General features: G+C 41.6%; 1 protein-coding gene across 1 annotated transcript in view; it reads right to left on the minus strand.

Annotated features, from left to right (window-relative positions):
* Positions 1–3,894: 3,894 nt before the first annotated feature.
* fam49bb (family with sequence similarity 49 member Bb) overlaps positions 3,895–14,899 on the minus strand; it is a 72,058-nt gene continuing 61,053 nt past the window's right edge. Inside the window, exons 8-12 of the mRNA XM_080751502.1 lie at positions 10,464–10,583; positions 9,778–9,857; positions 8,571–8,697; positions 7,595–7,665; positions 3,895–4,965 (exon numbers count right to left, since the gene is read on the minus strand). Of these exons, the coding sequence (XP_080607628.1) occupies positions 4,902–4,965; positions 7,595–7,665; positions 8,571–8,697; positions 9,778–9,857; positions 10,464–10,583 (462 nt within the window). The 3' untranslated portion in view covers positions 3,895–4,901. The remainder of the gene's footprint in view (positions 4,966–7,594; positions 7,666–8,570; positions 8,698–9,777; positions 9,858–10,463; positions 10,584–14,899) is intronic.

The raw sequence follows: 14,899 nt of genomic DNA on the forward strand, positions 1-14,899 counted from the left end.
AGTTTAACATAATTGTAGTAGAGTAAAAAGTACAATATTTGTCTCTGAGATGCAGTGGAGTCGAAGTACAAAGTATTGAGAATTGGAAATACTCCAGTAAAATAAAAAACACCTAAAACATTTGACTGAAGTCCAGTGCTCGAGTACATGTACTGCAGTTACTTTCTCACCACTGCCTTGCCGTTACAGTTGAGGTCAAAGAACAGCGAGGCCGGCGGTTAATGTGGCATCAGCTTTAATGTGATCTCCCTCGAAAGAGGAACGTGTTCATGCAGATATAATTCCCCTTCTATCTCTTCCCCGAACCGCCACAGCAAGCTGTGAGTAAAAGATGAGTTGAGCGAGCGAGCCCCTGCGTCAAGGGGCACAGCGGGGGAGCAGTGCCAGCCTGCCCCTGCCCACCGAGAAGGTTGTTAGGGTTACGAACCGCTATTCTATCATCACAGTGTTGCCAGCAGGCAGCAGCCCACAACGAGCGGTGTGTCGTACTACATTTTGCATCTGACCGACCGCACTCTCTTTGAAGAAGAAAAGATGGGCTAGGCCTACACACAGTGAACAATCTGGAGGGTTATTTAAAAACCCATTCAATGATCAAGGAAAGCATCTGTGTCATTTTAGGGGGGGGTTCTGAAAATTCAATTTTTCTCTCCCCCTCTCCCTCTCAAGCTTTTAAGAAACCCAACAAAGACCAGCATTGCCAGACTTAGTGGGAGGAATAAGCAACCAGGTCAATGAAAACGAGCCCAAAAGAAGCGACTAACACATGAACACTTTAAGCTTGGCCAATGCCAAGCTCTGGGGGACGAACATACGGACATGCACACAAAGTGGAGCGGTTAGCTCCTTTCAAAAATAACGAAGAACAAAAATTCAAAACGTTTTTGAAAGATTTTAACAACACAAATCTGGTACGGGGGGTCCCTGGTACAGAACGTTTTCAGATGGAGATACGTGACAATTAGGCTACATATTAATCTGGGGGTCCTTGACATTAAAAGGTTTCAGAACCACTGGTTGAAACAACATTATGAGGAATAAGCAACTACACTTTATAAAACAAGCCCAAAAACCTGCAACTACCAATATTTACAATCAATTTTACAGAAAAAGAAGCCCAAAGTCCCCTTATAATAAGCAGACATGGCAACAGTGCCCAAGACGAGCCCCACAAACTGATTTTCTGCAGCCCCTCTCTCTCTCTCTTCCTCCCATCCCTCCTTCTCTCCATGCGTCTTTTAGTGCAGAGATGCTGCAGTCAGGAGAGGCATGGGACACACCCTGCTCCTCTCTCTCTCTCTCTCTGACCCTGGGAAGTTCTCCCAACACACTGCAGATAGTGCTGCAGTGCCCACCCACCCATATAGCCCATGTCTCACTGCAGTGCCCACCCACCCATATCTCACTCCTTTCCAATGTCATGTAAGGCAGCATGGTTCTCAAACGTTTTCATGCCAAGGACCCACCCCCCCAAAAATGATATGTACTGTAATTGGCTGCGGACCTCCCCATCTTGTGCCAGGGACCCCCAGAAGAGACGATTTGTGTGAAAGAAAAAAAGCTTAAAGTTCTAATAGTTGAAGCCATTTCAACATTTGCCTCATGATGTTTTTTTTTTTTTTTTTTGCTATGAATTATGCCTGATCATGTGATGAAATGTTTTATGTTGGGACCATGTTTATTATTATTATTATTACGATGACATTATTTATGTGGGTGTCACTCCGTGATGAGAGACAGGGTGAACAGGTGCTCACAAGCCTTTCAACAATTCAACTAATCCTGAAAATAATATGGTAAATGTACTGCAGCGCTTTACAATGTATTTCACATTCATCCATTCACACTCACATACTGCACACACACACCCCGATGGTGGAGGAAACCATGCAAGGCACCAACCTGCTTATCAGGAGCAGTTAGGGGTTCTGTGTCTTGCTCAAGGACACTTGGCCAGGGGGAGCCGGGAATCGAACCTGGAACCTCCGGATTCCAAGGCTCAGGAGGCTCTACCTCCTAAGCCACTGTCACCTCTGTATAATAGATTTTCTAAAATGTTGACAAATTGAGAAAAAAATATAATCTACATCATCCCAGCGCAGCGCATGGTGACCCACTGTGAGCTTGTAGATCGGCTATATTTTCATTTATATAATGTTGTACATTGGAAGTAGCCTATGTAGGGCTTAAGTGGTTCATAATGTCAAGGGAGGATCCCAGAGGAAAGAGTATTGGAACTGGAAAAGGCTCTTAACAAGGAGACACCACAACGCTTGTCATTTTTATAATGCCCTAATGATTCCTAATGATCCATTAACATTAGAATTAGACTGCTGTAAAAGTGTAGAGGAAGTGATTTGAAGGCACCGGCGCTTTCTATGAAAACTAAAAAAAAAACATAGAACAGTGGTTCTCAAATAAAGTGGGGTCCAGGGTGAGGACCCCCAGGGGTCCTTGAGGGGGTCCCCAGCAAAATGTGTTAACAGCATCACAATGCTTTTAACCACTTTATCCATTTATACATTGGCTATAAAAAAATAGCAGATCTACAAGCTCACAGCGAGCTTGAACATATGCCATTTTTGAAAAATATCAAAAATGTTTGAATTTCTTTTGAATATCATTTCTTTAACATAAATCCTCCAATAATACTTGTAATGGAGTAAAAGTGCAATATCTTCCTCTGAGATTTATTTAGTGGGGTAGAAGTATTGAAAAATTGTACTTAAGTACAGTTCTTATTTACTTTACACCGCTGCAATTTTGTATCATAAATGAGAAACTGCCACAACCATCGTTGTGTTTTCAGAACAAGAGCTCCTGGCAGTGAAGCTGAGCTTTCACACAGTCTCTATTGAGTCAAGTCCCAGAGACTAAAGAAATGGTGACCTCTTCTGGCCCTGGCTGCTGCCAGCCTAAATGCTGGTGCATGAGAGGGGTGTGTCTCACATCCCCTTGGACTAAAGAAGCACAGGTTTTCAACCCTTTTCATATCAAGGTCCATTATTAATTTGGCATTTGAGCCACGGACCACCATTTGATGAGATTTAGCCTCTCAGACCCAAAAACATAGAATATTTTGTTATCGTTGGATATGATTTTGTCCAACATTCCATGCTGTATTGATGTGGTACCATAGGACCGATAACAGGCAAACCTTGATCAAAATATCAATTCTTCTACATTCTCTAATTGTGTAGACTTCTTGTAAATTAAGTAATAAAGATATTTAACACTAATTTAACTCTTGAGAGCGTAAAATCTACAATTTACGCTCTCAATAGTTAAAGATCTATGAGGGTCCATTTAGTTACCAACTCTCCGTCATTTTGCTTGGGACCACTTGGAATCTCCTCAAGGACCACTGGTTGAAAACCACTGGACTAAAGCAAAAATAAAAGCCCACCACTGAAAATGTTTGTATGGCCAAATCCTAATGCACAATTTGTGAAACAGTACGAGGTGTCCCCGACACTAGCGCTCGCTGATTCCTAAACAATACGTAAAATGTTTTAGTAATATTTTTCCTGCTGTTCTACATACTGCCAAACTGGTGAAGAAATCACAGACTGAGGCTTTTAAGCTTTTATATGAAATTCACAAGACTATTAGGATTTTACGGAAGATAAAGATAAGGTTAGTGTAGGTTTAGGCATAGTTTTACTGAGGTTACGTTTAGGAATACCTGGTGGCGACCGTTCTGAGGTCGCCGGATTTGACCTGGAAGACATGCTGGCTTCTATGGAATCCAAATGACTGAAGTCATCATGGCGACTGACAACTTTAATCCATGCACCCTGCACAGAAACTCTCAAAAAAGAACAAAAAAAAACACACTTGAAAACAGTTGTAGAAAACAAGAGTTCTCTTTTTGTTTTATTGTTTCCAGCCACATCATATTGTCCATTTACTGTACAGACTCCCAACTTTATAGTTTGATTTGCACACATCACAGTTTAAAATTTATTTGAAATGAAAAAATTACAACACAACTATGAAAAAGAACATTATGCACAACATCAGAACCTATAAAAAATATAAAACAAAACAGTACTCTTCTAATCTCAAATTGACAAAGTACCATTTCAATAACAAAACATTTAATGCACAAATTGAGCAGACAAATTAAACTTAACCAGTAGGGTTTTTTGTTTCTCTTTCTTTAAATAGGAGGAAAATACATTTTTTAAATCATGCAGAAAGATGTGTAATATTAAATAATGAATGAAACAAAAATAATATATATTTCTCTCTATATATCTTTTTAAAACTTTTCAAGTCAAAGCACTCCGTCTCTGATCCCTTATACAAGATAAAAAATTAACTAAACAAAAACAAACCAAAAAAAAGAAAGAACTCCAGAGAATCCACAATATGCTTTCATAGCTGCCATTGTCTTATGGCCTTGTATGGAAAACATTAACGTCTCAGCAACATCTTTTTGGCACAGAAAAATACATTTATAATGGCAGTAGCATTTTGCATTTTTTATATATATAAACTGTATATATATAATAGACGGCTTGGAGCCCGAAGGGTGTAAGCGACATTTTCAGAATTTTACAGGAAAGCATTTCATTGATTGTAATCTTTCAATCTTTCAATCAAACAACAAAAAACCTACATATTTCAAAACACATTCCTTGAAGCATAATCTAAGTATAAGTATATATTGCTTACCGTAAATATGTTGTTTTTAATGAAATAATTACAATCAACGAAAAGCTCCTGTAAAATTTCACTTACGCACTTGAGGCCCTGAGGTGAGCTGCCGCTCTTATAAAAAAAAGATAATAATAATAATAATAATAATAGAAGAAAAACATTCTGTGCACTGACATCATTCAAGAGGATTGGCGTTCTTCCCCATCAGGGGTGGTGAGTGAGGAGCTCAGTCCTTACTACTGCAGCATGCTTTTGATGGTCTTGTTGGTCGACTCGTCGTTCAGATGTTTGGTCGTGTACCTGCAGCCCGGTGGGGGAAGGGAGGGTGTCAATAAGTCAAAGTATCAATACTGTAATGAAGACATAAGTCAAAAGGTCCGGAATTCAAAATGTACTTGAGTAAAAGTACAAAAGCGTCAAAAAATGTTTTCAAATGTATAAAAAATCTTGGCAGATCTACGGGCTCACAACGCATCGCATCGTGAGCTTCTAGACCTTTTCATCAATTTTCAAATTGCCGAAATGTATGTAGGGCTGAAGTTAATGTATGTCTTGCAATAAAAAAAGTACAATATTTGACTGAGATTTAGTGGAGTAGAGGTAAAAATACAGAACATTTGAAGTACAAGTAAAAATACCTCAAAATTGTAAATGTAGTGAAGTACTTCTCTCTCTGTGATATGCAGTTTAAGAGAGAAGATTAGGAGGTGGGGAGCATTTGAAATGCGAGAGATCCTCAACGCAATTGCACGTTTTCCATAATTATATTTGCCAGCACGGTATCACGCTCCAGCTATCACACTCCCAAAAGTGTGACACTGATTGGAGGTTGCCACGGGAATGGCCATGTCAGATTGAGAAGCTGCGTGAGTGTAAGCCAAGCCACTTAAATTTGGGAGATGGTAGCTATGGGTGGGGTCACGTGTCAGATGTAATCACCTATCTTACAAGAAAAGGTTTCAGCTGCAAGCTACATTAGAGATGGAGGACTCAACATAAAACACAAACTAAAATGGTTACCTACTGTACCTAATGTTAATACTAATGAGGTGTGAGGAACAAGCAGGGATATTGGTTGCAAATTAACCAAGAGATAAGGTGTCATGCTTTAAATAACTGCTAGGACTCGCACAATGAAATGCTCCAAACCCAGCTTAACCCAGCTTTATTCCACCACAGTTAACATTTTGACCTTACGGGAACCTAGACCTGTAGCCTGACAGTGCATCACGGGTTCGAGTCCTATTCAAGACGATCTTTGCTGCATGTCTCTTCCCATCTCTCTCTCCCTGTTTCCTGTGTGTCTCTACTGTAAAACTATAATAAAGCCCCAAAAATGTCTTAATATTTTGACCTTTCAAGTCTTCATGTCTGTTCAATGCATCATCTTCTGATGGAACACTTGTCAAAAGGTTAGCTGTGGTTTGGGGCAAGTTTGCGAGTGCCATCTTATTTTCCTATTTACAGTATGTTTGTAATTTCTTTCTGTGCATGTTAGAAATCTTAGTGTGTGCCAGTGTCTTGGATACTCTCTAGAGAGATAAGGCAAACAACCAAGATCAGAATATTCAACTCAAATGTAAAATCCATCCTGCTTTATGGGTCAGAGACTTGGAGAATCACAAAGATAACAATAAATAAAGTTCAAACCTTCATCAACAAATGTCTCAGAAGAAGCCTGAATATACAGACAAGATCAGTAACAACGATCTGTGGATAAAAACGGATCAGCTGGATCGGGCACACAATGCGCAAGCCAGAGTCAAGCACCACCAGACAGGCTCTGACTGGAACCCTCAAGGGAAGAGAAACAGAGGCTGGCCAAAAAACACCTGGCGGTGGGATCTCCAGGCAGACACCAAGAGACTGGGATGCACCTGGTCACAGATAGAAAGGAACGCCAGTGACCGTGAACTCTGTCTGGAGGTCCCTTGTCGACGGCCTGCCCTATACCCCAGTAAAGGTGTAAGGCGTAAGTAGGTAAGTAAGTATCTTGGACATTACATTTACAACTGCTACTAAGCCAACTAACTTTCAACAAGTGAAAGCCCAATAACCTCCCCTTTCAATAAGAGGATCAGTCTGTGTGTGTCTGTCGAGCCTTCTAAGTAGAGCATCTGTGTGTCCAGAGCTAATCTAGCAAACCACTGGACCGATCAGCCGATCAAATTCCACAGATGCTTTTTTACAGTACAATAATCATTTGGTATGTTGATCTTTTATTCTAACTCGTACCGTGACTAGCAAGAATAAGCAAATTAATTAGCCCTATTACGAAAATAACTTTACGTCTTACTCTTTCCGGTTTAGGCCACGCCTAGACCGGCTCACACGGCCAGTTTAAAACGAATACCACTAGTAGAATAGACTTTCCTCCGAGGTGGAAAGTCTGGTGATGCGAGGTTACCATGCCGCTATCTGCAGTCATACGTCATAGATATGTCAGACAGGGACGTCTCAGATAATTGACATCACAGGCTATAAGAGATCCACCTTAGAGCCACTCCGTTTTACTGTATGTTGTGTATGTCGTCTCTGTCGGGTCCAAAACTGTTGCTTTTCAGGTTTCAAATTCAAAAACAGCAAAAGTATTGTTGCTTTTGTGCGACACAGTAGTATGATCAAGTAGGGTGTTGTTAATTAACGAAAAAACACAAGTTTGAATATGGAGGTTTCTGCCCGACAACAACGATATATTATTTTTCTCTGGCTTTGTGTGTCCCTATGTCCGTAGTATGAGACTAACGTCACACGGGACTAACGTCATAGAAAGTACGCAGAGACCGACATCACCACAGCTGATGTCACGGACAGAACGGCCCATACAAGGAGATATTCACGTGTGTCGTGTTTGATACCATGCGAAGTGAGCACCGCTCACTTTGCACCGTGCGATTTCTTTACTGTCAACAGTATGATAAAGTCTTACCTGAGAGCGTTGAGAAGGCCTTCTACAGTGTTAGGAGGCTGGTCTTTTAGGACTTTGATACAGCCTTTCATCTGCATGAACAGAAAGCTCCCGTTAGTCCCCATGTGAACAGCCTATGATCCGGGGGAGGGCATGTACTAGGGGTTTCACAGAATATCAAAACCACTATTCGACACTGTCAAGGTGGAATATTCGCTGATACAAAATTGTATATAATTTCTTATAAAGCAGTGTCAACATATCTACAGCAGACATGCAGCTTTGAGCTCTGGTGTTGGATAGTTCTCCTAATCCATTCATGGTTTATTGTCAAATCATTTCACACTGTGTGACGTTGTGCTGTCGCTCAATGCAGGTGTGGCGCTGAAACAGCAGTGCTTGCAACACTGTGTTTTACCTGCGAATGTTCGGCTATTCTAATACTTTTTGGTATTCGAAGTCGAATACAAAAAAATCTGAATTTGTGAATGGCCTAGCTTGTATGTGGCTGTACTGTACTCACGTCTATGTTTACTGTATGTGTGTAGCGGTACTACTCTACTCATGTCTATGTGTACTGTATGTGTGTGGCTGTACTACTCTACTCATGTCTATGTTTACTGTATGTGTGTAGCGGTACTACTCTACTCATGTCTATGTGTACTGTATGTGTGTGGCTGTACTACTCTACTCATGTCTATGTGTACTGTATGTGTGTGGCTGTACTACTCTACTCATGTCTATGTGTACTGTATGTGTGTGGCTGTACTACTCTACTCATGTCTATGTGTACAGTATATGTGTGTGGCTGTTCTACTCTACTCATGTCTATGTGTACTGTATGTGTGTGGCTGTACTACTCTACTCATGTCTATGTGTACTGTATGTGTGTGGCTGTACTACTCTACTCATGTCTATGTGTACAGTATATGTGTGTGGCTGTTCTACTCTACTCATGTCTATGTGTACTGTATGTGTGTGGCTGTACTGTACTCACGTCTATTTTGGAGGACTTGGCGAAAGCTCCTACTGGATGAACGTAGTCATACAGGATGATAACCCCTACCATGACCCGGAGACAGAAGGACACCGTCTCCTCACTGGCGAACCGGCTGCGGTACTCTCTGGGTAAGCATAGGGAGAACAGTGTTACAATTCACTCCTTGAGTAGAGTACTGGACAGCGATATACAGTACTTGTCAGGATAAGGCACCGTTTCCCCAAACACTGGGTCGGGACCCATGTGTCGGGGCCCATGTGTCGGGACCCAAATTTGATGGGTCCCTGAAATTTTGTATCCTACCTTTTTTTTTGTTATTATTTCAAAACATTTTCAAAAGACATTCCCAAAAAAGCAAAATCTTTCATTATTAAAAAAAGTTTTTAAAAAAAAAAGTAATTTCATGAATAAATAAATGAAAGGACGATGAAATTCCATAAATTAGACAACAAACGATTAAGAAGTAGTGAAAACAGCAGATCCACAAGCTCACAATGCGCAGCGTTGTGAGCTTGTAGATCTGCTGTTTTCACTAGTTTGACTCCCAAATGTCTAATTTCTCTGTTGGGTCTCGGGCTTAAAGGTTCGGTAACCACTGGGATAAGGGACAGAGTTTCACACTCATTAGAGCAGTGGTTCTCAAAGTGGGGTCTGGGGACTGCGTATGGAGTATGGGATTGCATTGCAGTGATGACATGCTTGACTCGACTTTCTTTACACGTAACATGTTGCTAGCCAAGTTAAATACAATATTGTGTGTACAAATAATACAAAAGGAAGACATGGGATAGCACTTTGCGCACACCCACACAAAAGTCAAAGGTACATTCTTAGCACTCCTCTGCTAACAATGTACCCAGAGACTACATATAACACATACTGACCCACATCAGGGCCATAATAAATACAGTAACGATAAGATACTAAATGTCACAAAACATACATTGTTAAAACACACTTTCAGGAGGTTAAATTATCACTCAGACTTCACCTTATCCACATTATGTCCAAAAATGTTACTTTTAAGGATTCAAAAATAGCAAGTATAGCTCCTGTCACGTTTCGAGCTTGTGGATCTGCTACATTTGATGCTCGAGTGTGACGCTGTATGATCAAGTAGGGCGTTGATTTATGGAGATGAGCGGTTTCTGGCCGACAGCAACGACATGATAAACACACGATGGATAACATGTATGCAACTTACGGCGTTTCCAGCATGACTTTACACACACTCGCCATTGTGCTTAAGCAGTCCGTCGTGTTCTCAATAGGCAAGTTCTTGTTCTGAAAGAATACAAAAACGTTATTTTACAAAGTGTTTAAAATGCCCAACACAATGTCAAATATTATGGTGTATGTACAGCAGATTTTAGGCCTGAACGCAAATCTGTGTCACTTTAGATTTGAACCACTTTAACCATTACTGTATGTTATGCTTTAACTATTGGGCTTGTATATCTTCTATTTTTGAAAAATCGTGACCATTTGTGCAAGTCTTTGAATATCTTTGACCTGATTCTAAAAATGTCTTCTAAGTACTTCTTCTAAATCAGTGGTTCTCAAACTTTTTCATGTCAAGGAACCCCAACATTACATGTATTTGGCCACGGACCCCCATCTCAAAATATGTTGTTCCAGGGACCACCCAGAAGCAAATATTTGAGTTACAAAAGTTTGCTTTTAAAAAGATACATTCAAAGACTTGCAAAAATAAGTCATGATTTTTCAAAAATAGCAGATCTACAATTTCGGCGCCACGCTGTGAGCTTGTATATCTGCTAAGCCTAAACGGGTTAAGGCCAGTCCACAACCAATGCAACTAGTTGTGACTCCATGCAACATCATTGGTGTGGCCTGGCCTTAAGATCAAGGCACAAACCCACAATTCACCTCTGATACAAACTTGGTTGTGCCGTCACTCATGGCCTTCAGCATGGGCGTGGCATCAGCGTAGAACAGCGATATCCGATTGGCCAGCTCGTTGTTGACCTCGTTCTCACCTGGTTCTGCCTGGAGGTGATTGATTGATTGAATACTTTATTGGTCAGAAATGTAAACAGCACGTGCTACATTACACAAGTCATCAACAAATACAAACACTATTATGTACAAAAGAGATGAGAAAATTACATTATCTCCCCTTGTGTTCTCCTGATAGTTGTTTTTTCAGGACAATTTTGAAATAAAAAAAGGTATTACAGATGTTTTATAGCATTCCATAGTTGAATAAGAAACTTTCCTATGTTTGTTCTAAATTTTGGAACAAAATGGTCGCTCTCTCTGGTATTGTGGCTGTGGGTGTCAGTCACTTTGGAGAAGTAGTTCTACAGGTATGAGGGTATTGAGGGCACTTGTCCCTTTGACCATCTTAAATACCAATCCCAGTGATCTTTTTTCAACCCCGTCTTCTACCCTGAGCCATCCCCGACTATTAGCAAAGTGTGTTGAAATTAGGTGGGTCATGGGATTGACGATTCAAAGCAAAAGTGTATCAGTGGGAGGATTATAAAACCGGGGAAGAAGTTTGCTTCTTGAACAGCATGTTCTAAAAAACTCATATGCATATTTGCATAATGGAAGGGAAGGGACACTTCTTGCCTTGAGTCTGCCTTCATTTCATAAGGGGAACAAAGCGAGCGATAGGAACGGTCGCCCACCAGTACGTCAAGTCAAATCACACTTGAAGAGGAATGATCACACACGAACCGAGCGGGCGTTCGCCACCACTGAGAGGACACACGTGTTCCACAGAGATCTGCTCAATGATTCAATTGTCTGAGCTGTGACTTAAAACACTGCGGCTTCCTAAAAGCACTTGAGGAGGAAGGATAGCTGGCTGAGAATCCTTTAATGGTGACACGTCTAGCTAAATGTCTGGCTCCATTTACCTAATGGGCATATTCTGTTGCAGTGTCTGTGTCAAATACAAGAGGAGAGCATCTTGAGAGTATCAAGCATTCTGTAGTTCACCATGTTTACTAAAAAAAGGCATATTGAAACATTCAATATTCTCCTACATCGAGTATCACATAAATACTTGTGTGTGCGTTATCGTGATTGGCACGACAGTGATGTGGTTAGGAACGAGGCAAGAGTTCCGCAAGCTCACTCGGTGGTGCCTCTCATGGATCAAGGTTGCTTTATTTCATCATTTTTGCATGTCTTTCCATCTATTTTCTTGGCGGAGCCGTCACCCTTTTACGTCTTGGGTTAGAGAATGGCCACTTCTGCATTCCAGGAAGATGACGTGAAGGGGACCCTCTGTCACATCAAATGTTTGCCATTTGGTCACATTTGTACCTACCAGTAAGACTCCCTAATCGGGAGATAAGCGACCGTAGGTCACTTATCTCCACAAATAGGGCAAAAATGTGTTTTGCCAAAATCTTCCTGATCCATGTTGATGACATGAGTGTAGACATACTGTGTAGTGATTTTCGTGATTTTAGGGCAAAATCTGTAGGAGCAGTGTCCAAAAATGTGTTTTTAAAAACCGGCCTGGAGGTGGCGCTATATGGGAGAGATTCATGTTGATGGGATGAGTGTACTGTGTACCGATTTGCGTGATTTTAGGGCAAAAATTGTAGGAGCAGTGTCCAAAAATGTGTTTTGCAAGAATCGGCCTCATGGTGGCGCTAGAAGAGGGACATGTGAGAAATGAGGGGTGGGGTCTCCGCGCCGGCAAGGCGGACGAATAGGTACCGGCCCCGGCTGTCCCGGTCGCTCCTAGCCGGAGTTACGGCATTTTATGTGAGCTGCAGTGTAGGGGGTCCTCCACTGGGGGCGCCACCACTTTTGCATCCGTTCTGGAGCACCAGGAGTGGGTGGTCCCCGGGAATTCCCCGTGAGCAGCCCCGTTGGGGTGGTCATTTGGTCAGTTTAGCACATTTGGTCATTTTTTACATCTGGGGGTCCCCCAGGGACCTGGGGGTCCCTGGAGCTCCGGGGGTCCTTGGAGGTTGTAGTTTGGCAGGTAAGGAACGTGTGTGGAAAATTTGGCATGGATCGGGGCAACGGTTGCGGAGATATGAGCAGGGCAAGAGTGTGACGTGTGAGGTGTGACAGACAGACTGACTGACGGACTGACGGACGGACGGACTTACACTTTGTGCAGGGTTTGATAGTAAATGCGACCTACGGTCGCAAAAAGTCACTATAGGCCATTCTGGGGAGTGACAGTGTGTCTCAAATGCAAAGTTCTACTATGCAGTAACACGAATCATCACAGCAAAAGGTTTTAAAACATTACTCTGGCCAAGGCTCACCGTCAACATCTACCTGCCTCGCCATGATGAATGAAAATATACCGTGAGAATGAAAGAAGGAATTGTGACAGCCCTATTTCTAATGCAACTGCAGTAATGAGCCGCCTCTGTTTTAATCCACTTTGATTAAAAATATCCATATTGTGGCTCACGATTGCCAAGTAGTTAGGGAGCATATGACATAGGGTCCTATCTTGCCTTATGAAGAAGACTGTGGGGAAACGTTAATCTATAACAAAGCCTTGACTGGGAGCGTGCGAGATTGCCTATTTTGCCTAACTTGCCTTCAGCCTTATTTTCTTAGGTATTCTTAACACTTTTGCTGCCCCTTACTTTGAAGGGATGCTTGGTGCCTTGGTGCCGCGCCGCTTCCTCCGTAAGCCGCCGCTATTATTTTGAAGGGCCGGGCGGGGTTGTTTTTGCGCCGATGGATTGTCACTTTACTTAAAGGAGGACTTCACCACTTTTCAACCTGTCTTCATATAATAGGTCCTCATTAATGTTCATAATAAAATATCACAATTCTTTTCTACTCAGTCTGGGTCTCATAGGAGAGCTGTCAAATCCTTCCACCGGTGACATCATCGTTTGACAGATTTGTTTTTAAACAATATAAAAAAATATATATATATATATATATTATCGTGAGAACAATGGCTTCCACTTTAACATTGCAACTTTTCAGGAATATAAGGCCTGCAGTTTTTATTAGCTTGCATTTCCCATTGATGATGTCACCGGTGGAAGGATTTTGACCCACCCACAGCTCTCCTATGAGACCCAAACTGGGTAGAAAAAAATTGTGCTATTTTATCATGAACATTATACCTATTATATGAAGATAGGTTGAAAAGTGGTGAAGTCCTCCTTTAAACGTTTACGTCATCTAGTCACCTGACGTGTGTCATGTGACAGTGTGTCATGGCGGCCGCCACCCGAGCCTAGTTTGTGCTGTAAACATGCCAGCTTTGGGATTAAAAAGTATTTTTTTTAGTAAATTAAGTCTCTTTATGGGTCTCTCAATGGATTTACTATGGAGGAGCTTCACTTAGCGTGCACGCCCAACATGCGTTGTAAACAAATCGCGGACATTACCGATGTGGGCTGGACCAGAGCGCCATATAGTAAGTAATAATACTTTTACTGTAAATACAGTAAGATTAACGGTGAGCGCTGTCAACGGCACCATATTAACCCTTTGAATGACGGTGAGGACGACGGCAGCATAAGTGTTAATACTATGAAAAACATTTTAAAATAGTGAAAATAGCTGATCTACATCTACGTGTTGTGAGCTTGTAGATTGGCCATTTTCTATTATAAATGTATAAGAAGACGACTAGGGCCTATAGGCTCGGATGCCTGACATGGAGTCCCCGGTTCAACTCCCAGTCCTGGCCCGGACCATTTGCTGCATGTCACTCCAAAACACTCTCTCCTTCTCCCCCCAGCTCTCTCCACTGTACAATCAATAAAAGCCAGAAAAAAAGCCAAAATAAATCCATATTTTTTTGGCAAAGCCTACAGCTTTTCACACCATCCATCTGCAAAACGTTGTGCATAAAACAGAAGGATGACCTGGGTGACATCAACCACTGGGGAGCTGCTTGCAGAGAGAGGGGTGGAGGTTTCTTCATTTTACCGTTACTGTATCCCAGGGGTGGTGCTCTGCTGCCGTCCCCAACACCGACTCCACCTCCTCCCCACCTCCTCCCCACCCCACCCCCACCCAGTGGTGGAAGGTAACCAAGAAGTACAGGATTATTTACTTTACTGGAGTATTTCCACTTTTCTATACTTCTACTCCACTTACTCACTACAATTATTTGAACACGTTAGTTACTTTGTAGATTCTGATTATTACTACAAAAGGTAATTATTTTTTATCCATTAAACAACCCATGAAGCCTTGAATTCATGGAGATTATTGTGTTTTTGTCATCGAGACTTCACAGGGTGTGTAATTGATAGAAAATAAGTAATTTTTTTTGGGTGAACTACTTTTGAGATTTTGAGGTGGAATGCGTTTTCTCAGGAAACTCTCAGATATTTGCCCTTTCA

The sequence above is a fragment of the Nannobrachium achirus genome (genome assembly GCF_963921795.1).
Source record: "Nannobrachium achirus genome assembly, chromosome: 21".
NCBI classification, from domain to species: Eukaryota; Metazoa; Chordata; class Actinopteri; order Myctophiformes; family Myctophidae; genus Nannobrachium; species Nannobrachium achirus.